Below are 24,595 nucleotides of genomic sequence, written 5' to 3'. Positions count from 1 at the left end.
ATCGCCAAGACTGGACGCCCCCTTAAAGACTTCATCTGGATGTGCAGCCTGGATGATATGAAAGGTGTGGATATCGGCCCAGTTTTCAGAACCAACAGATCAGCACGTACTTTTACATATTTCATTGCTGAAGTAGAACGAAAAAATCTAAAAGAGAAGCTAGAAAAAAGCAAATTCTTCTCCATCATCAGTGATGGCATCTCAAATGGTCCAAGGGAGGAAGCAGAACTGGTGTACATACAATTTGCCCTTGCAGGAAAGGTGCACTGCCAAATTGTGGGGCTGCAGACCATAGAAAAGAGGGATCCTCTAACAAGAAAGTGTGCCATTGAGAGCATCCTCGAGAGAAATCTTCAACTCAGGTTGTCAAACCAAGACTGGGCAAAGAAATTGGTGGGTTTTGGAAGTGATGATGGTGTCCCTTGCTCTGAAGGAGAGAGCAACAGGATGACCTCACTTTTAAGAGAAATCCAGCCTTGTGTGCTGACTGGCTGTTGCTTTGCACACCATCTTGAACTATCCTACAAAACCGTGTTCCATAGCATTCCTTTATACAATGATGTCAGAGACCTCCTTCAGAGCATTTATCACTTCTATCACAATTTTTCTCTTCATAAGAGCTCTCTAATAAATGCTTTCAGAGACCTTCACCTTTGTCCTGTCATGCCATCCCATGTAGGAGGCAGAAGGTGGCTCCAGGGATTACAGACAGCCCTCCAGAACTTTCTCAAGGGTTATCCTGCAATTATACAACAGCTTCACTCAGTAAGTATTCCTGGAACAGCACACCATTTTAGTTTTTCACAACCACAGGAATTACTTCTATTGAGAAATAGAAAATGATTTCTAGAAGGCTAACCCACCACTGTCTTCCCAACCATGTTTCAGGCAGAGGAAGACAAAAGCAACACCAGTTACCAGAAAGCCAAAGAACTTCTGCAGTCCCTTCTCCAAGCAGACATTGTTAAATTTATCCACTTCTTAGTGGATGTCATTAATGTCCTCAGCATCCTTTCCCGTGTCAGCCAAAATAGAAATTCTTCCATTGCTGACATATTTGCTACGTTAGAGTCAACACTGGAAATGCTCAGAATATATCAAACAAGGTGAGGAATCAGGGATGCTCTGAAAATCAGTTACACTGGAGAATTCATCTGGGGAAATAGTTTACCGGTGGACTTTTCATTTCTTTTTTATTATTATCTGGGGCATTTTTTTTCTTTTCTCAGACCAGGACCAAAAGAACGTAGGGTAAATTCAGACATACACTTTCCTACTAATTGCCTCACAGGAAAGGGGAATATTTCTGATGTGAGAAGCATGGTTTTAACACTTCTTATCAAGAGGCTTCAAAGCTGTTTCAGAGATGCCAGCCAAGATGTGGTGAAGGCAACCATGATTGGAAGCTTCAGATTGTGGCCAGCAAAAATAAATCAAGGTAACCACTGTGTCTGATTCAGAATTATTCTTTGATTATCTCTAAAAAAAATGCTTTCATTTATGTGACATGTTTTTGTATACTGATTGCAGAATTTGGAGAAAAAGAGGTATCTATCCTGATTGCACATTATGAACCAGTACTGGAAACTGCCAATGTGAAAATCGATGAGGTAGATACTGAATGGAGCATGTTGAAGATAGAGATTTATGCTAAGTAAGCAATGATGACCCAGTTGACATTTATAACAATTTGTGTGAAACTTGGGAGTTCCAGTCTTTTAAATATTTTTAATTTCCTCTCCTAGATTTCTAAACATCCGCAAATTGACCTGGGATATTGTGAATTCTGTTTACTTGCATAAGTATCCTAATATCCTAACACTGGTGGATCTGGTGCTCACCCTCCCAGCATGCTCAGCAGAGGCAGAACGTGGCTTTAATCAGATGATGCGCACCAAGACACAAATGCAAACCAAGATCAGAACAGATAGTATGACAGATCTCCTGGTCATCCAGTTAAATTCTCCAGACATTAATAACTTTGACCCAAGGAAAGCTATCCATTTATGGAATACAAGAACACCATCTTTAGTTCGTGAATCAAGTTCTAATTCAGATTGCTCTTCAAGCACAGAGAGTCACTATTCTGACAGTGATGAGTGATGTGATAAAATTTTGGCATCATCAATGATCATCAGGATAAGAAAAAAATTACTTTCAAAAACCTTGAAATTGAAAAATAAAATAACTTCCTGTCTCCATATCAAACATGAAAGGCATCTAACATGTCCCAACAAAAAGCCAAAGATTTGTTTTCCCTGAAAACTTCCTAATTTTACTATGTTTCTGCATTCTTTGTGTGGGTGTAGTGGTGCTATTTTTCTGTGATTTCTTTCTAGGAGTTACCAGACTAGAATTATGGTCTGAATTTCTTTAGCATGGAATATGATTACCTAATTTTTTTCTATATAATCTGAAGCAATATCACACTACATAATGTAAGGTCAAATTGAAAGATTTTTTTTTCAATCCATGAGTAGAATTTTAAGTGTACTTGCTTCTTTTATTGTATTATATGTCAAGATCACATCACATGGGCCCAGAGAGATAGCACAGAGGCGTTTGCCTTGCAAGCAGCCAATCCAGGACCTAAGGTGGTTGGTTCAAATCCCGGTGTCCCATATGGTCCCCCGTGCCTGCCAGGAGCTATTTCTGAGCAGACAGCCAGGAGTAACCCCTGAGCATCACCGGGTGTGGCCCAAAAACAAAAACAAACAAAAAAAAACAAAAAAAACAAAAAAAAAACAAGATCAAATATATAATAGATTACATACTTCATACCAACTACCCAAATCATCAATATTGATAAAAATCAAAGTATTGTATCAGTACTCTGCTTATACTGTTGTTCTAGACATGGTGGAAATATCGCATACATTTGCAAGGATTTTTAAATGCTTTGAACCTTAAAATAGAATTTACTTATGGTTTTAAATCTTGAGGAATATAAATTATTTCTTTCCAACTATTTCCAAGTTGGTATGATAAAATGATCATTTTACTTATAAATTTTACTCACTGTAAAGTTATTTTCATCTCTATTAATCAGGTTTGATTGCAAAGAATAGAGAATTTATTTAGGAACTTCCTGCAGGATTGGGGTTATCAAGTGAAGATAAATTTTTTTATTCAAACTATCTTCTAAAACTAAAAATTATCTATTTGGTTTAAATCATTGGAATTTAAAAAATATCGCATTTTCCTAAAGGTTAGAGGAAATCACATTGAAATGTTAGATGTAAACAGAAAATTTAGAGATGCTATGCCTATGCTTTACTCTTCTTACTCCTAAACAAAGAGTAGCTATATGCTCTGGACCTGAAAGATCCCTGAATTTACAAAGGAATTTCTTCTGGATCTAAAAGGTACCTCTGTCATAATTTATCCAACTCATTTTTTAAGCCAATTAATTTATTTTGCTCCCCCCCCCTTTTTTTTGGGCATGTGCATGTGCATGTAATTTGAAGGGAGTAGCATGCTAAATGTATATCATTTTTGGACAAAGTAAATTAGTGTATAAGCAAAGCATTTAAAAGGTTAGTTATCTTTTACAAAATACTTAGTAATAATAAGTAAAGTAAATGATTAGATAGTACTTCCAATTTAAATTTAACAATTTAACTCTCTCCTCTAAAAAGCCAATTATGCTATGACCAAAAAGCTAAATGAAAATCAGTTACTTTGATAACAAACTTGATTTGGTTGCATTTAAAAAACCTTTCTTCTATATTTACCAAAACCTTTTTCTTAGTCCTAATTTATTAGAAACAGAGTATCTTTGTATGCTTCTTTGTTTTGTTTTGGTGCCACACCCAACAGTGCTGAGGGCTCTGCATTGAGGGATAACTCCTAGCAAATTTGGGGATTATTTAGGATGTCAAGGGTTGAGTCCTGGTCTGGGCATGCAAGAAAAGTACACTACTTGTTGTTGTACTCTTTCTCTGGCCCCAACAGTAAAAGAGTACTTTTAATCCAATTTATTCTGGATAAAAGACCAAAAAGGATATCAAACTAAATAGTAAGTAGGAGTATTTTGTCCAATCTGGAATAATTTATTACTTGCTCAGAAAAGGACATTTTAAGAAATAATCATGGAAGACAGTCAATCATATTTTTTTGTTTTCAAAATGTCTTTCTGTAGAAATTATAATTTTAAATAATAAGAAATATGTGATTATACAAATACCCCTTTTTATTTTAGGAAAAGAAACAAACTGTAGTCATGTAATATAATTGAAAATTAGCTTTCCCTTTATTTCAGGCATGATAGGAAGTAAAACCTTCACTGATATTCTGCTTGACTTGATCACCTTGAATCTTGGCTCAAACTATTTCCCTAACACTTGGATGCACTTCACTCAACCTGATGTAAGCTTCTGTCTTGTTTGGATTTGAGAATTTACTTTGAGAATTTCTATTTTTATCAATAAATCTGTAGTTTTAAGAATGACCAGCATTTTGACTAGGTGTCAAAGAAGCAAAAATGAAACACTTTCAAGGTGTCGTGTAGACTGGTAGAGCCAGAAGGAACAAAAGTCAGAACTGATTCTTTTAATGAATATACAATCATTTCCCTTCAATTGAATCTTGTGCTAAGAAGCATGAGTAGGCAGGGCTCCTACACAAAGTCATATAAATATTACAATGGTCTTTCCTGTTGTCTTGTAGTTGCAGGAATTGACATATTCATTGATTGTGAACTCTGAGTTTGTGGACTGGCGGAAGTTTCTGTTAGTGACCTCAATGCCTTGGCCAGTCCCCACGGAGGAAGAGCTTCTGGAGACATTACAGAGGTTCAAGGCAGTGGATGTGGAGCAGTCAGGCACCATCACGTTCCAGCAATATATGCAGGTTGCTAACTGGTTATTCTAATAATCTAAGGGTTCTTTTGACCTAACACTAGTATTAAGATATTCTATTTTATTTTGGGCCAATATTCTATCCTTTTGCTGTTGATGTCTAGGAATCCAAATATAACAAAGTTCTCATTCAAGGCAGAATTCTGGCTCTAGCTCCCAGAAAAGTATGTCAAAAAAAATGAGTTGTTTAGAGAACTGTTATGAAAGAACTCACCTAAAAGTTCCTGTATGTATCCTTATCACCTACCCAGGGGTCTTCACCATGATTACATATTCAACTGAACACTGATTAACTGTAGTAATAACAATAGTCAGAAGCAGGATGTTTTTTGTTTTAGTCATAGAATATCCAAAATAAATTAATATGACATGCCTGTAGGAAATGTGACAAATACTTTATCTGATATGTCAGATGCAGATGGAATTTTAAGTTACTATCATGTATGCTTGTTGTGAATTTATGAATGGAGAATCATACAAAGGGAGAGTATAATGCAATAAACAATTCATTCGCATAATAATCTGGTACCTGGTTACTGAACATGGCAGGCAGAATAGAGCTGGCGACTTTATCAGAACAATTTTGATGGAGTGAAATATCAATGTTGCAGAGGATTGATAAATAGGTTTTAGAAAGTAAAGACAAATTTCATATCAATTCATATTTGAAAGATGTATGGACATAACCAAAAAGGCTTATATTTTTCATTCATTTGTTTTTTTGTTTTGTTTTGGGGCCACACACGGCGGTGCTAGGGGTTACTTCTGGCTCTGAACTCAGAAATCACTACAGGCAGGCTTGGGTGAGAGCCATATTGAATGCCAGACCCTCTGTGCTATCCCTCCAGCACTAGGGTTTGCATTCTTACTTTGTGCCTATCAAGGGAATGTATCCTGTAGTTCACCATCTCCCATTGCTTGTAGATGCAAAAGGTAAAAACACTATGTTTATACTGATTTTGAAATAAGATGCTATTCTCCAAGTGCTTGTATATCTTGTGTATATTTTACCATTGAAATGTCTTCCCGCTTCTTTTCTCTTCTTTTCTTCTTTCTCTTGGGTAGTAAATGCTGCTTATAGAGAGCCTGATGTTTTCTAAACTCCTACAATTGAGCTAGAAGTAGCATTCCTGTAGTGAGGAGGGATATTCCTTCAAGACAAAGGCTTAGTCCTTTGGCTTTTGATATGTTTACTTCTTAAATATCACAATTTAGGAATTCTATCTCTGTTCTATATGATTATTTTGTTTTAAGAGAGGCAGAGGGACCAGGACGATAGATAGCACAGTGATAGGGCGTTTGCCTTACATGCTGCTGACCCAGAACAAACCTCAGTTCCATCCCGGTGTTTTATATGGTTCTCCAAGCCAGAAACGATTTCTGAGCGCAGTCAGGAGTAACCCCTGAGCATCACCAGGTGTGATCCAAAAATAAAAAATAAATAGATATATAGATAAATAAATAAATAAAAGAGAGTGTGAGACACAGAGCAGAACAAAATTATCTTTTTTTTAATCATTAACCTAAGAATTTAAGAAGTGGGTACTTGTGAACTTACCAATTTCACTATTTAAAGTATGTGCCAATTAACACAGAATATCAAGTTAAACATCTTTTTGCCCAACCAGGAGGCAAAAAAATGGGTGTTGGTCAATTGTGGTGCCCAAACCAGAAAGGTGTGAATTTCTTAAGAGAAAGTTGGCTGTCACCCTTAATGGAGACACAAAATACCTATTTTAACACCTTCATTTGGGGAGTAGCTGATTCTAAGTTCTGAGCTCTACCTTTACCCACCTAATTCTTATTCCTCAGGAGTGTTGGCACAAGGCCTAAATACCCCTTTTTACATCTTTCCAACACTTGCCAGCTCACATACACAGAAGTTACTTTATAGAAAATTAAAACAACTCTCAAGATCAATTTCTATAAGACTTGTTGAAAATGCTGCATAGAATCATAAAATAGTATAATTGCATTGCCAAAATGGAGTTGCCTGGGAGAAAAGGGCTCTCTACTATGATTTATGTTTTGTCTTTTTCTTTCCGTCTGACTAATTGTGAATTCACTGTAACAACCACTTGAGAGTATGCTGTTTTTTAATTTACTTTTTAAATTTAAAATTTTTTCATTGACTTACCATTTTTATTATGAAATTTCACAGGCTCAGCTTCATACTTTAAGTGAATAAAAAAATTATGGTTAACAAAGGAATAGGCTGTTACAGGGTTTTGGAATTGGATGAAGAGAGTTTTGGTTCAGATTTCCCAGTTAGGAGATAAATTAATGCTGGGAATCTTGTGCAATATGAAGACTATAGTTAGCATGACCCCATGAGAAATATAAAAGTTGTTACAAGTATAGATTCTAAAAGTCTGAGTCATAATGAAAGGACATATTTTTAAGTTTTATTTTTATCTATATGACAATTAAATTCACTATATCAATCATTTTGCAATAAAGCTAAGAAAAGTGATTTGTTTAACTTCCTCAAAGCTTACTCAATGTTATATGTCAGTCATAACTTAGTAAAACATAATGGATTGGGGAAGGGAGTTTCCTGATTTCCCCTTTTGTAAATGAACCAGTGCCTGGGTTGTGAAGTCAGCGGGGTTAAATTTAGTCTAACTCTGCTAAGCATGTGATCATCAAAGACATGTGCTTACCTAAATGTGTACTTTGTATACTCACTTGGAATTGCTTGATGTTGAAGTCTCAGCTCATTTTTTATCAATCAAAATGTATGTTATTAAAATTTACATAAGGCAGGTGTTGTAAGATTCCAACAGGGAAACCCCTTATCCTCTAAGAAAAAGTAAAATACTCAGAATTCTTTGTCTTATTGTGAACAGAAAGTACAACGAACACTTCTGTCTTTTTAATAACAAATTGCCTAATAATCAAGTAATGTTGGATATAGCTGAAGATATTCATATTATCAAATTACCATACAGGTTTACACCCTGAATTTCACATTCCTAAAATTTTCATGATTGACTTTTTTAAAACTGTCAGTTGTTTTCCAATTAAGTTAAGCTATATACTTTTTCCTACCTGGTATGTGTAGATTATTTGTATGTTAAGTACTTTAAGAGTTCAATAATCTATTAAATGGTATATATATGTTAATGTGTGTCGTATGTATGTCATACACATATATTTGAAGCTAATAATGCTTGGTTTTAAAATTAAAAATATATTCTGCATGGAAATAGCTGAAAATGAAATAGACTTGCCTAAAAATAATGGGAGAAGTGATTCATTTTCTGTACCTTTCCCCCCATCTAGCTTTTAGTATTTTATCAATCATTTTTATCAGTTTTATTATTGAGTTCTTCATGAGATATTTTCCATTGCTTTTTTCCTTGTGGTCCATTAAGCATCTTGAATCTGTGATTTAGTCATTTTCAGAATATTTTTCCACAATTTGTTTCTGTATCCCACCCCTCAAAAATATTTTCTTATAGTGTACTGGATTCATTCTCTCCAGTAAGTTCTTGCTATGTTTTATTTGTATACTTTTTTTCTGTTTCTATATCCTCAATCTCACTGGCATGTCCCTTACTTTCAAATGTGTCTTGAATACCATTCAGTGTTTTGGATAGAGTATTTATTTATTTGTTTGTTTATAACTTTTGGTCCACACCACACCCAGATGTGCTCAGAGACTGATTCTGTTGTGCAATCAGAGGTCACTCCTGGGTGCGGGGAATTAACCTGGGTATCATCTCTATCACCCTAAAGTTTTTTATTAGTAGGAGTTCATTTTTTGTTTTCCTACCTTTCACTTTTCTCTTCATTGTGTGCCTGTTTTTTCTTATTTCTGTGACTAAATAAAATGCATATGGAATAATTAAATAAACATCTTCATCTGGTTATTGTGTCTTCCATGTCATTTCTATGTTTTTTTCTATTAATGGATGTTACATCTTCTATATGTGTCATATTCCCTACTAATTTTATGTTGAATTCAAATTTGGGGCATTTTCTATTGTTGGATGTAAAATCTTTAAGTCTTTAAGTCTTGTTAAGACTTAAGTCTTAACTTAACAAGTCTTAACAAGACTTTAAGTCTTGTTAGATTGTGTGGATGATCACCACTAAAAGCTGGTCAATGCCTTAGGCCCTGAGCCACAATCTGTCATAAAGGTACAGCTTTGCCTTATTAGTTTAATATCACCTCCCCCTAACTTTATTCTTTATGAAGTTTACATATACATTAATTACAATTGTTATGATATTTAGGATATTACAATCTCCTCTTCTAGTAAGACATCCCATGCTTCAACACAGGTTTGTAACTCTGATTGTATAAACTAAGCTAAAATAGTTTTACTCAGGTACTGTCTGGGATTTGAGGTTTTAATTATGGGATATGATTTTCCACAATAAGGTGGGTTTCCCACAGAGCAGCAATTAGTATAGATCCAATCACTTCTTATTACTTAAGGCAATATTTTCCATTGGGTTCTATGCAATACATGTTAGAGTAGAAGTTCTTTCTGCTGTTTCTAGTAGTAACATGAACCATCTCCAGCCTAGTATGCATCTCAGGAATTGTTTAGGACACTCCTTTCTTAGTTCTTTTTTGTTGTCTTTAGTGTTAGATATTTTCTACACATATCTACAGATTGCCTCTCAGTCCAGACTTAAGGAGATCCTTTCTACAGAGCCATTTTCACTTCCAGAACTAAATAGTAGAGCTTTTCCTCTGCTTTCTTTAATTTAGTAATTATTGTTCCATGTTGTTTCTTTGTTTTAGCCTTTAAAATAATATTTCTATATAAAATATTCATTTTTCATGGTTTTTGAGACAGGGGTAATCAAAGTTTGATTGCTTAATAATATCCTGGCATGTAAATTTTTATATCCCTCTATTATTCTATAGTGTGTGGCTAATCCTCATAAATCAGTCAGAGTGTGAGTGGTTTTCTCCTTGTCAACACAAAAGAACTTAACATCCAAAACTTGAGCCCATATTAAACCTTAAACTTCCTCTGATCTTTCCCCTCATGAATTCCACTTGACCAATGTGTCTTTTGCCCATAAACTCTTATTACAAACAGAAAATCAGTTCTCACCTCTTGGGATTGCTTATCCTTTAAGATACCCACTGTCATTCTCTGGTCTTCTGTAAAACACCATTGATATTTGAAAGAGAAGACTACATTAAAGTGTAGACCAGAGTTACGTTAAGAAGTTATGAAGTCAGGTTAAGAAGTTTCAAGACAGAAACTGGCACTGAGAGTGGGCTGTTACTGTGGAACATAGTAAGGAAATAAGTTCTAAAACAAAATACAAACTTAAATTTGGCAAGAATCCTGTGCATCCATGATATTTGTACTTTCAACACAGACATAAAGGGCAAGGCCAAAAGAATGAACAAAATATTAAATATGTAGTATAAACACAATAAATTAGAGTTCAGGGGAGAGATTAAGACAGGCCTATCAAATGTAATCTGAGTAGGGTATGATCAGTAAGTTGGTTTACCTAGGTATACAGGAAGGCAGAAGTTACTTTGTGCTGCAGAGGGGATGTCAGAAAAATAGCAAGAGTAGGAAATTGTACTAGGTAGAGACTGATAAGATGAGATTAAAGTTCTAAGAGAATTGATATGGTTGCCTGGTACAAACTGAAACAAAGAAGTGGGAAGACTGGAAACAAAACCATCTCTTCAGTTATTGAAGTAGAAAGTTCCACCAGGGTGGTAGCAGTAGGAAAGGAAGAAAGAGACGACAGAGACATTGCCAAGTGAAAGTGCAGAGACATGTTCACTGGTATTAGATATGGGCAGAGAGAGAGAGGGAGGAATGCCATTAAAACATAGATCATTGAGTTCTTGAGTGAGTGACTCATTCACGCAACAAAGACTTTCCAATATCAACAGTGTTTACCAGGCTGCAAGAACAGATAGCACAGGAATAAGACATACAGAATAGGAGCCAGTATTACCATGGAGTCCTCCAAAATATCACTGTGCAAGCAGAATGTAGGCCAGTGATCTCCAAGCTTTATTACAACAGTATCAATAATAAAACTATAGCGAATATCCCCTCCCCAATTTATTGCTTTTCATTAATAAACTTTACACATGCATTACTTAATTGATTTAATATATACTCATTTTTAAATAAATGTTGCATAGTAAGAGATCAAAATACACATGAAAGAAATCCTAGTATTTTGTTTTAACATCCCTCTTCTGCACTCTGTCTTAGAGACCCCTGCTCTAGGATATAATACGCTGTGTTTGATCTCTATGGGTTTAAGAATGGTTGTATCTTGGTGTAACATTTTACTGATTTTCATTATAGGCTGGTCTATGGTTTAGGGGAGAAGAAAATATAAAAATTCCAGAAGATCCTCTTGAACCCTTGCCCTTCAATAGGCAAAAGCATCTTATAGAGGTAATTACTGAGATGGATAAAAGAAAAATTTTATGCAATAAAATTTCTTTGTTTACTTCCAATGTATGTAATTTGCTTTATACTCTAATCTACATTTCAGGTCTTTTTTATCCCCGAAGTGTAGACTTTAATATTCATTTTACTGTGCACTTTAAATTGAGCATAAAGTTGCTCTGGAGGAGAAAGTAGGAGACAAAAATCTTTAGAGCCCATCTGATTGTCTGCTCTCTGTATGATCTTGAACAATTTCCATCACCTCTTGGGTTTCCTTGTCTCATCTCTAAAATAATCTCAGGTGTTACTCAATACATTTGCCCCCAAGTATCCTTCCAACACTAAAAGCTTAAAATAGGATTATTATTTTTCAATATATATTTTTCTTTTTCTTTGAATTTTTCTAACTTATGCAAGTAGCCAAGTTTGCTATTAAATTACAAACTATAAAATATAAAATATATTATAAAATATTACTATAGAAGTGGCACATTAACCAATATATCTGACATCACAATGTAAGCAAGAAAGCTAAAAACTATCTGACCTACGTTAGGGTAAGTTATTATTATTTTTGTTTTGGGTCTGTACCCAGTGGTACTCAGGGTTTACTCATGGCGCTGTATTCACTTATTATTCCTGATGTGTTCAGAGGACCAGATGGAGTGCAGGGGAATCTAACCCAGGTTGGCTACATGCCTTCTGTATTATCACTTAAGTCCCTATATGTATCTTTTTTCATTAATTGAAACATTTAAGACATCACTATAAGTGTATAAAAATTAAAATATAGGGCCAAGGCAATAACACAAGGGAGTTTGCCTTGCACGTGGCTAACCCAGGTCCTGGACCTGGGTTGAATCCATAGTATCCCATATGATCCCCCGAACCTGCCATGAGCAATTTCTGAGTGCAGAGCAAAGAGTAACCTCTGAGCATCGCCAGGTATGGCCCAAAAACCAAAAAAAAAAAAATTTGTTTAATATACCAGACACAGTCAAATTCTCTAAGAGATGAGATAAATGAGATTTAGATAAAAACAACAAGCCACTTATATTGATTATTCTATTTTCAGCTAATCACTAGTTCAAATTGACTATGACTCCAGTTATCAAGTTAAAAATAAGCAATTCCCTTACATTGGGTACATGTTTTGAGCACCTATAAGATGCTTATATAATAACAAGTGAAAGAAAGGAAACGGACCAATAAGCCCAAGATAGGGATTGGCAGATACAGTTTATAGATGATGGTTGTTGGTTGTTGGTTTTCTTAGAATGTGAAACCAGAGTCCTTCGGTAGCTAAAGAATGGAGAAGTTCATCTCTGAGAGTCTATTTACTCCCTGCCACATGGCCACTGGACTTCTAGAATCTTCATGGAGAACAAAAGACCAAGTTTCTAGCTTAAAAGTTTTCTTTTAAAGGTTCCAATAGATGCAGGGGGAAAGATATTTGTAATTTTTCTTGTATTTTGATGTGCCCACTTTAGAAAAAATGTGAGAATTTTCCAAGTACCTATACACTAATGTAAATTAATTTTATCTCAACAACATTTAAAATTACAAATAAGTTTCTTTCAGACTTTAGTCTTAGAGGGATGCATCTCAAGGTACTTAAGCGTTATTCCTGAATCTGCTCAAGACAGAATCTTAGTAGTGCTCTGAGGAACACATGTGGTGCTAAAGATTTGAATATGGGTTGACAGATATGAGGTATTCATTTTACATTTTATTTTATTTTACGTGTTTTTATCTCTCCAGCCCACGACTTCTTTTTCTTAAATGACTCACCCCATTAAGTCAAGCAATATATGTCTCCCTTTGGATTCCCTCAAAATCAATTGATGCCAAATTCCATTACTTTTGCTATACAAGAATGCCTACCCATGGAAGCAGTTCTACTATTACACTCATAAGACTCACTCAAACTCAAAGGAAGCACTACACAATATGTTTGTGGCAGGAAGTGGGCTTAGAATTCTTCCTACAACATTTTTAGTGTTCCTTTTTTAAGTGTCCAACCACTGATTTAAAAGGAAGTCAATATAATCAGAGAAACTTTATGAACTTATTTTATTTTGTAGATCTTCCATTGATCTGTAATATTCCATTTCTTTGTTAATAAAATCTTTCATGCATGGCATTTAGGAAGGCAACTCAATGGAAATAATATTACCGTTCAATGCCTCATGTAAAAAAAACCAAAACAACAACAACAACAACAAACAAACAAAAAAAAACAGAAGCTCAGCAACCAAGCACAAAGCTAAAATTATCTGTTAACTTTATGTCCTCCACACCTGCTGCATCTAAAATTCCTAATTTCCTACTCACAGACAAGAAGGATGATGAGAAAAACACAAAGTCCTGAAAGAACCCATAACTTGAATTATAGCTCCAGAAACATCAAAGACACCTCACTGTCAGAACATCCTTTTAAGTGACCCAGTCTGACTCTGGTCTGGGTTGCATTTCAGACCAAGGAAAGTGAATGAATAAATGAATGTTCAGATCCATCTACCTCTCAGATTGTTTTTCTGCTTTGCAGCAGAACAGATTCAATACCTTTTTTCTGCTAAAGTCATTTTTATTTAAATTTCTGTTAGATATGCTGAATATGGAAAACTTATTTTCTCTTATTTATCCTGACTTCTATCAAATGTTGCTCATCTTTGTTAGCATCATTGATAATAGAGAATGACACAATAGAAACACCTTTGGATTCAGGAAACTACTCAAGGTGTGAAGCAGGATAGCAATACTGAAATTGCCTTGGAGAATCCCAATCATGCAAAAATATAACCCACTCCAGAACTAAATACATGATTGGAATCTATGTTCTGAAAGTTCTCCAGATCACTGAATACACTTGTTTCAGACAAGCTGGTTCAGGAAGCCAACTCCTCCTCAAATGATCACTCAGATCTTAGACAAGCTTGACTGTGGCCTGTGATCTTAAATTTAGCCTCAGCTTCAAAGGACTCCAAGGGATACTGGATTATTAACCACTACCCCTACTGCCAAATGTGGAAGACACGTGCCTTGCAGTGTTGATAGTCAATTTAGTCCTCTAGGAGGAAGATTTTCCCAACAGACTAGAGTTCAGGGGTTTACTAGATTACTCAGTGGTGTGAATCTATATGGGAATAAATCACATTACTAGTCATACATTCTATTTAAAGTTCAAAGTAGCATGAGCCAGTTTCAAGATTAGAAGGATAAAGTTCTGGTGATTTAGGGCATCATATCCCAACATACTACCCCCAGAAAAGTTTGCCAGGATGGTATTAAGACATACAGAATGTGCTTACTCGAAGGCTCTGTTTTCCTGCTTAACCTGTGATTTCCCGGGAGGCTAATCAATTTCCCTACAGGTTTAATCAGTGCACCTTTCCTGGATATATCAATACTATTGATTCACTTGCAATTTTCACTAACAACAGAATCTCAAGTTGTACTTTTTCTCTATTTGCTTGGTTTTTATTGTTTTCATTCTCATACCATTTGGAATTTGTCAATTTTCCTAATTCAGTCCTCTAATGCTACTCCATTCCAGCTCTCTGACAAACCCCTGGAATATCTGCATTTTATGTCAAATTGAAATTCTTCTTGTGTAACAGTTTTTCTTTAGGCTATTTGCTGACTATGAAAAAGACCCACCACTGCTAGATTACACAGAGATGCTGCTTTATTATGCTGCCCATCCAAACCCCACAGAAGGAGTCTACCGAGCACTTAGTGTGGCTATTGGGACTCATGTCTTTCAACCGATTGAAACTATGCCTATTGCTGTAAAGGTAATTGCATTCCAGAGAACCGGGACTAAAGTCAGGAGGGAGTGGCCAAGGAGTTTTGTTTGTTTGTTTGTTTGTTTGTTTTCAGCCACACCCAATAGCACTGAGGAGTTATTCCTGGCTTTCCCCTCAGAAATCACTCCTGGTAGGATTAAGGGACCATACGGGATACCGGGAATCAGGTTTGGCAGTGCGAAGGCATGCTCTACCTGCTGTGTTATCGCTCCATGGCCAGAGATTTTAACTTTGAACAACAGATCCCTTTCTCTCTGCATTTTTCTGGGTCCCTTAACAGAAGTCATTCCATATCCTAGGTCTCCAATAAAACTTATTCAATTGGATCAAACACTGGGACCCATTACTCAAAACATTTCTGTGGTAAAATAAAAATAAACCCAAAGTTTCTTAGTAGAATCAAAGTTCACTCTGTAATGAACCAACTTTATTTTGCTTGTTTTCTTTGAGGGCCACACCGAGCAGTTATCAGAGCTTACTCCTGGTTCTGTGCTGAGGGATCACTCCTGGTAGTGCTCAGGAGATATTATGTGGCTCAGAGATCAAGACTGGGTCAGCCACTTGCCATGCCGGTTGTTTACTGTCCCTCAGGCCTGCTCATCTTTACTTCACACCCATAATAAATTAATACTAAGTGGAAGATGAGCAACCCAGTTTATTTACAACGTACAGAAACTAAGAGTAAATCAATCTCAGGCCTCGGATACATCCCAGATCTATGGGTCACTTGAACATTTCCAGCCAAAATCATGATGTAAAATCCACAAGCATTTTACCTGCACCCAAAGAAAAAGAAGGTTGTATCGAATACAATTTAGGACTACTAAAATTATTTTATGTATAATAAAGAGTGTATGTCTGATAACATATTCTTTAGGAATTCTAAAGAGTTAGTATTATCTGGACTTTTGGGGGATGGGGGTTCAGGCTCAAGCTATCAGAACAAAAAATTAACCATTATATTTAGTTGTCCCTTTGCTTGACTTCTTACATCATGAAAGAAGTACTGGTGGCCACTAGGAAATGCTGCCTCCTCAGACAGGAGGCGAGTAAGCGTTAGATAGGGACAGCTTCAATGGGACTTCATTTGCCCTTTTCCCAGAATCTCTCCTGTGCTCTTGAGAGCACACTGTGGGCTGGGGGTGGGAGTGAGATAATAATGGGGCAGTGCAAAAGTGGGAGGTAGTGAAGCCTGGTCTTTCTATTGAATTTATTGAATCATATTTCCAGGTGATTTCTACCTTAGGTTGAGGACAACATACCAGCCATCTTTAGGTCCGCAAAGTTGCCGCCATCTAGCAAGTCCTCAATTAATGCTATGTGAACATAACCTAGACAGATGGGAGGAAGAGGGATACAGGAATGTGGAGTAGAACCCCGTTTCCAAGTACAGTGAAGTGCAGACATTCCAGGCAGTGGAAAATAATAGGATCCAGGCACTTGCAGCAAGCTTTAAAGAACAAGGAAAAGGAAGCTTACACTAGAGCTGCTGCCATAGCAACAGACAGCTGCCTGGGTGGGCAGCAGCTTGACCAGCCAGCACAGGAAGATACAGTATCCTTCTTTGTCCCTGAACCTCCTCTCTGGAGCCCCACCAGGAAGCAGCTCCACTGAGTGCTTCTCTCAACAGGACTTAAAAAAATTAATAAAGTAAAATAAAATAAAACCTCATATGTACTGCACAGGAAATGAACCAAGGAGATGTAACAGGAATGGGGGAGAAAAGTAGGTTTGGTGCACAGAACCATCACACTGCAGACAAGAACCTGGTCCTGACTTGGAGTGAACCCTGGGACATTCTGCAATACAGGACCTTCTCACCACCCTCCTTCTTAATCAACCTTACCCTCACCAAGCTGCCTCCAATTATGCCATTTCCAAGTGTGTTCTTGTTTCCTGGGCAACCTTATCCCAAGAAGTCATAATGAGCCTGCTTAGAAAATAACACCTCTGAAAGATCCATATTCACTCCCAAGACATTTAATCAAATCTCCATTTTTTTCTTTTCTAACAAACAACTGGAAATCTCCTGACATTTCTGCTACTCATACTGCTATTTAATGTGAAGTCGGCCTTCTTTGAAATCCATGGATTCATGGATAATTTAAAAGATGCTCAAGAGTAAAGCATTTGCTTATAATGTGCTACCTCTGGTGAAGCTTTAAGTTAGTTATCATTTAGGAAGATGGTTGGTTCATTCTGGTCTACGTGGGATGGGGTATTAATGACAAAATTCCATAAATTGTGAACATGAATCTTTTACATTTGAAACTCTTGTTAAAATATCTTGGCAAAGTGTTTAATGACCCGGGAGTTCAAAGCACAACATTTTTTGCTTTATTTTTCTCATAGATGCTTTGCCCATATTAGGTCTAAGGTTTCCCCTTCTATTCTGTCTTCTGAAATTGGTACTAAGCTAGCTGTGGAATAGAAATGCAAGATTAGGCACCTTTCCAAGCCTGCTTCTGAGAGCAAGTCTTGCGTGGCATAGAACGTGCCAGCACCACAATCTGCCCTGCCATGGAATTTTGAAGTCACTAATAAGTGTCATAATACAAACATTCAAAAATGAGCTTTCAGATGTGTCAGCAGGAAAGAGGCCCCTTCTCCTATACATCTTGTGGTCTCACCAAAATGCTGATCTTTGTCCTTTGGCTCTACTCTCTGCTTTCTCTCCTTTCCCTCTGACACTGAGTATATTGTGCTCCAACATCCTCCAAAAATATATATTTTGCAAATATTTATGTATATTTATAGATATATATATATATTTGGTATAGCAAATATAGCAAAAAAAGTCTTTAAAACTATCATAAATAGGTTAAGAATATTATTACTACAAGTTTTTGAATGTTTAACATACTCCTTATTGATTAAAGAAGTTCATGAGCTAAAGAGACAGTATAAGGACTCAGTAGTTACAGTATATTTAGCCAATCCTTGGCACTATATATGGTCGCCTAAGAACCTCCATTATTAATCCCTGAGCATAAATCCAGGAGTAATCTTTAATCATAGACAAGTATGACTCAAAAACTAAAACAAAGAATCATTTAGCTCACTATGATTATATAAAGTCTTTGAGAAGTTAGCATCTTAATTATGGCAATACTGAAAACAGATTGGATTCCTCCTCTGTTTCATTCTGCTAGTTACACCTCATACATCCCAACAAGACTTTAATCATTGATAACTCTTTATATCTTTATAGTTCCACTGAGGTACTCTGAATAGGAATTCATACGTCCTTCATTTACTCAGTTAAATGCTTCTCATTTAATGCTTTTTTTTTTCATTTAAGCTATGTTCTCCAGTATAATAAGTGTCTGCTATGACTAGTAATTTACTAATATTATTTTGTGTTGTTTTCCTTTGCACATTTTCTATGGCTGTTTTCTCATATTATTAGCGACTTTTCTAAGTCATAATTTTAAACACAGTACAGAAGCACATTATAAATTATGCCACATTCCCCCATTTTTGGAATCATGAGTTTTATTTTTTTGATAAATAACATTTAATCCATATGTAAAAGTCATTGTGAATTTGAATATATCTTTAGAATCAATCCTAGATCTATAATTGTTGGTCCAAAAGCAGGGATATTTTTCAACTTTTGATAAATAACAAGTAATTTCAGAAGAAATTTACTCTTTCCCATGTTCAAAATGCCAGCTCCTGGCACTTTGCCAAGTTTCAAAAAGCATGATAGATTCACAACCTGACTTTCTATGCACAATTTGATTTCTATTTTTCTTTCTAAATATTTGGTAGAGACCAGGCGGGGAAAATCCATGAAAGTACACCGGCCCAGTGGGGCCCAACTGTGAAAAACTGTGAGTTTGACCTATATATGTCTGTCTACTGTCCTCTTGCGTGAAACTCTTGCGAGTGGGGCAAAAAGAGGCTCCAGAAAACTCGCTCACCCAGAGGCCATTTTCAGGGAGGGACTACAGAGCATGAAAACCGGCAAGACTTTGCAAAAGCCGGCTCCCTGTGTGTGACACCAGGCAGGGAAAATCCATGAAAGTACACCGGCCCAGTGGGGCCCAACTGTGAAAAACTGTGAGTTTGACCTATATATGTCTGTCTACTGTCCTCTTGCGTGAAACTCTTGCGAGTGGGGCAAAAAGAGGCTCCAGCGGAGCGGCCGTGCACTCTTTCTAAGAAAAGATCACCATTGCAACAAGAAGGAAAAATTACACTAAGAACAGTGCTATATCACAGAAGCAAACATTTCTCTCCGGACTGTCTTCTCTGTTGCATGCTAGGGCGTAAGATTTGACCAAGTGTGAGGCTTCATCCACGGAGGACTCCCCTCCCTTAGAGGCAAGTCAGCCCATACAGAAAGGGCAGAGCCAGAGGAGTGTGCTGCCTGCATCATATAGACAATGAATACCACCACAACACGTAGAAAAACCCACAATACAAGTGTGACAATGGGGAAACAACGCAGGCCAGCATCAGACATAGAGAATGAAGATGACAATTCTGAGGACCAGATAATGACCAACCAACTAATCAACCTCTCAGATAAGGACTTTAGAAGAGCAATATGGAAGATGCTCAACGGACTCCAAGAAACCATGGATCGAGTTGAACAGAACACTAATAAGAACCAAAAAAATATGAAGACAGAAATCACAAAACTCCAAACTTAAATAACATGTCAACTAACAGGACTGAAAAAGTCAGTAAACGAAGTGAATGACAAAATGGATAAGCTCTGGGACAGGGTATCAGAAGCTGAGAATAGACTTGCTGCTGTGGAAGATGAGATACATAACAATTCCATACAGCAGGAGAGATTGGACAAAAAACTTAAAGCAAATGAGCAGACAATGGAAAAATTAGTCAAAGAATGGGAACAGATGAAAATAGAAGTCTATGATAAGATCAACAGAAACAACTTAAGAATCATTGGAGTCCCAGAGATCCAGGAAGAAAATTTCCAGGAAGAATCAACGGTCAAGAACATCATTAAAGAGAAACTTCCAGAGCTAAAGAATATATGTGATCAAATCCTGCATGCCCGAAGAGTACCAACCAAAAGAGACCCCAGAAAAACCACCCCAAGACACATCCTAGTCACAATGACAAATCCCACAGATAGAGACAGACTTCTGAAAACAGCAATATCAAAAGGGGAAATCACGTTCAAGCAAGCTTCCCTTAGATTTACAGCAAACATGTCACCAGAAACACTCAATGCCAGAAAGCAGTGGTGGGATATTGTGACAAGACTGAATGAAATAAATGCTTCACCCAGAATTCTATACCCAGCAAAACTCACTTTCCGGTTTGACGGAAGAATACATGGTTTCACAGACAAAAAACAGCTCAGAAACTTCACAGACACAAAACCAGTCTTAAGAGAAAAACTGAAAGACCTAATCTAAGACAAGACTACCCAAAAGACACTCCAAATTTCATAATAAAGATGGCGTTAAATCCCAGGACAATTCTTTCTCTCAACGTCAATGGACTAAATGCACCAGTTAAGAGACACAGAGTGGCTAAATGGATCAAAAAACTCAATCCAACCTTCTGCTGCCTACAAGAAACGCACCTGAATAGTCAGAACAAACATAGACTCAAAATAAAAGGCTGGAGAAAAATTATCCAAGCAAACAACACCCATAAAAAAGCTGGAGTGGCCATACTAATATCAGATAATGCAAACTTTATACTCAGGAAGGTTGTAAGGGACAAAGATGGATATTTTATATTAATCAAGGGGTACGTAGAGCAGGAAGAATTCACTCTCCTAAACATATATGCACCGAATGAGGGGCCAGCAAAATATTTAATACAACTGTTGACAAATCTGAAAAATAATATCAACAACAACACAATAATTGTGGGGGACCTTAACACGGCTTTGTCAACACTGGATAGGTCAACCAGACTGAAACCCAACAAGAATATACTAGACCTGAGGAGAGAAATGGAAGAAAGAGGCCTAGTGGATATATATAGGACACTCCATCCGCAGTAACCTGGATACACATTCTTCTCCAATGTACATGGGACATTCTCCAGGATAGACTACATGCTGGCACATAAAACATACCTCCATAAGATCAAGAGGATAGAAATTTTACAGACTACCTTCGCTGACCACAAGGCTCTGAAATTATTTGTGAACTCCAAAGGGACTCAGAAGAAACACTTTAACACCTGGTAGTTAAACAGCCTCATATCAATAACCAGTGGGTCCGAGATGAAATCAAGGAGAAAATCAAAAGGTTCCTGGAAACAAATGACAATAAAGACACAAACTCTCAGAACTTATGGGACACAGCAAAAGCAGTACTGAGAGGAAAATTTATAGCTTTGCAAGCACACATCAGGAAGGAAGAAAGAGTTTACCTGAGTAGCTTAATGACACAGCTAATAGAACTAGAAAGTGCTCAACAAAAGGACCCAAAAATAGGGAGACAGAAGGAAATAACAAAGCTGAGAGCAGAAATCAACGAAGTGGAAATCCAAAAAACAATCCGAAAGATCAACGAAAGCAGAAGTTGGTTCTTTGAAAAAATAAACAAGATTGATAGACCACTGGCAAACCTAACAAAGAAAGAGAGAGAGAGAAACTTGATAACTTGTATCAGGAATGAAAAAGGAGAGATCACTACTGATATGACAGAGATTCAAAGGGTAATCAGAAACTACTTTGAAAAACTCTACGCCACTAAAAATGAGAACCTGGAAGAAATGGATAAATTCTTGGACTCTTATAATCTTCCATGGTTGAAGGAAGAGGATGTAGCATATCTAAACACCCCCATCACCATTGATGAAATTAAAACAGTAATCAAATGTCTGCCAAAAAACAAAAGCCCAGGTCCAGATGGATTCATTAATGAATTCTATCAAACTTTCCAAGAGGAACTACTGCCAATCTTGGCAAGACTCTTTCACGAAATTGAACAAACAGAAACACTTCCAAATAGCTTTTATGAAGCCAACATCACCTTGATACCTAAACCAGACAGAGATGCTACAAAAAAAGAAAATTACAGACCAATATCGCTGATGAATGGAGATGCAAAGATCCTCAACAAAATCCTGGCAAATAGGATTCAATGCCTCGTTAAGAAGATCATCCACTACGATCAAGTAGGTTTCATATCAGGAATGCAAGGCTGGTTTAACATCCGTAAATCTATCAACATAATACACAACATCAATAACAAGAAAAATAAAAACCACATGATCATATCAATAGATGCAGAGAAAGCATTTGATAAGGTCCAACACCCATTCTTGATCAAAACTCTCAGCAAGATGGGAATGGAGGGAACCTTTCTCAATATAGTGAAGGCCATCTACCACAAGCCAGTGGCAAATATTATCCTCAATGGAGAAAAACTAAAGGCCTTCCCTCTAAATTCTGGCACAAGACAAGGCTGTCCTCTCTCACCAATCCTATTCAACATAGCACTGGAAGTACTTGCTATAGCGATTAGGCAAGAAAAGGATATCAAGGGAATCCAGATAGGAAAGGAAGAAGTCAAGCTCTCACTGTTTGCAGATGACATGATACTCTACTTAGAAAACCCTAAAGACTCTACCAAAAAGCTTCTAGAAACAATAGACTCATATAGCAAGGAGGCAGGCTACAAAATTAACACACAAAAATCAATGGCCTTTCTATACACCAATAGTAATAAGGATGAAATGGACATTAAGAAAACAACCCCATTCACAATAGTGCCACACAAACTCAAATATCTTGGAATCAACTTGACTAAATATGTGAAGGACCTATACAAGGAAAACTATAAAACTCTGCTCCAAGAAATAAGTGAGGACACACGGAAATGGAAAGACATACCCTGCTCATGGATTGGCAGGATTAACATCATCAAAATGGCAATACTCCCCAAGGCATTATACAGATTTAATGCCATCCCTCTAAAGATTCCCCCGACATTCTTCAAAGAAGTGGATCAGACACTTTTGAAATTCATTTGGAACAATAAACACCCTCGAATAGCTAAAGCAATCATTGGGAAAAAGAATATGGGAGGAATTACTTTCCCCAACTTTAAACTGTACTACAAAGCAATAGTTATCAAAACAGCATGGTATTGGAATAAGGACAGGTCCTCAGAGCAGTGGAATAGGCTTGAATACTCAGAAAATGTTCCCCAGACATACAATCACCTAATTTTTCATAAAGGAGCAGGAAATCCTAATGGAGCAGGGAAAGCCTCTTCAAAAAGTGGTGTTGGCACAATTGGATAGCCACTTGCAAAAAATTGAACTTAGACCCCCAGCTAACATCATGTACGAAGGTAAAATCCAAATGGATTAAAGACCTCGATATCAGCCCCAAACCATAAGATATATAGAACAGCACATAGGCAAAACACTCCAGGACACTACAGGCATCTTCAAGGAGGAAACTGCACTCTCCAAGCAAGTGAAAGCAGAGATTAACAGATGGGAATATATTAAGCTGAGAAGCTTCTGCACCTCAAAGAAAATAGTGCCCAGGATACAAGAGCCCCCCACTGAGTGGGAGAAACTATTCACCCAATACCCATCAGATAAGGGGCTAATCTCCAAAATATACAAGGCACTGACAGAACTTTACAAGAAAAAAACATCTAACCCCATCAAAAAATGGGGAGAAGAAATGAACAGACACTTTGACAAAGAAGAAATACACATGGCCAAAAGACACATGAAAAAATGTTCCACATCACTAATCATCAGGGAGATGCAAATCAAAACAACGATGAGATACCACCTCACACCCCAGAGAATGGCACACATCACAAAGAATGAGAATAAACAGTGTTGGCGGGGATGTGGAGAGAAAGGAACTCTTATCCACTGCTGGTGGGAATGCCGTCTAGTTCAACCTTTATGGAAAGCGATATGAGATTCCTCCAAAAACTGGAAATTGAGCTTCCATATGATCCAGCTATACCACTCCTAGGAATATACCCTAGGAACACAGAAATACAATACAAAAACCCCTTCCTTACACCTATATTCATTGCAGCACTATTTACCATAGCAAGACTCTGGAAACAACCAAGATGCCCTTCAACAGACGAATGGCTAATGAAACTGTGGTACATATACACAATGGAATATTATGCAGCTGTCAGGAGAGATGAAGTCATGAAATTTTCCTATACATGGATGTACTTGGAATCTATTATGCTGAGTGAAATAAGTCAGAGAGAGAGAGAAAAACGCAGAATGGTCTCACTCATCTATGTGTTTTAGGAAAAATGAAAGACACCCTTGTAATAATAACTTTCAGACACAAAAGAGAAAAGAGCTGGAAGTTCCAGCTCACCTCAGGAAGCTCACCACAAATAGTGATGAGTCTAGTTAGGGAAATAACTACATTTTGAACTGTCCTAATAACGAGAATGTATGAGGAAAATGGAGAGCCTGTCTAGAGTACAGGTGGGTGTCGGGTGGGGAGGAGGGAGACTAGGGACATTGGTGATGGGAATGTTGCACTGGTGATGAGTGGTGTTCTTTACATGACTGAAAC

At 36.9% G+C, this 24,595-nt stretch overlaps 1 protein-coding gene across 1 annotated transcript in view; it reads left to right on the top strand.

The window, feature by feature from the left end:
• The window catches only part of SPEF2 (sperm flagellar 2), a 191,489-nt gene that overhangs the window by 158,928 nt on the left and 7,966 nt on the right, over nucleotides 1-24,595 (top strand). The window contains 4 exon segments of the mRNA XM_049769039.1: nucleotides 4,262-4,368; nucleotides 4,669-4,851; nucleotides 11,174-11,266; nucleotides 14,881-15,057. Of these exon segments, the coding sequence (XP_049624996.1) occupies nucleotides 4,262-4,368; nucleotides 4,669-4,851; nucleotides 11,174-11,266; nucleotides 14,881-15,057 (560 nt within the window).

This window comes from Suncus etruscus, chromosome 2 (assembly GCF_024139225.1).
Source record: "Suncus etruscus isolate mSunEtr1 chromosome 2, mSunEtr1.pri.cur, whole genome shotgun sequence".
NCBI classification, from domain to species: Eukaryota; Metazoa; Chordata; class Mammalia; order Eulipotyphla; family Soricidae; genus Suncus; species Suncus etruscus.
The sequence above is the reverse complement of the archived record's forward strand: the minus strand, read 5'-3'. Positions and strand labels throughout refer to the sequence as shown.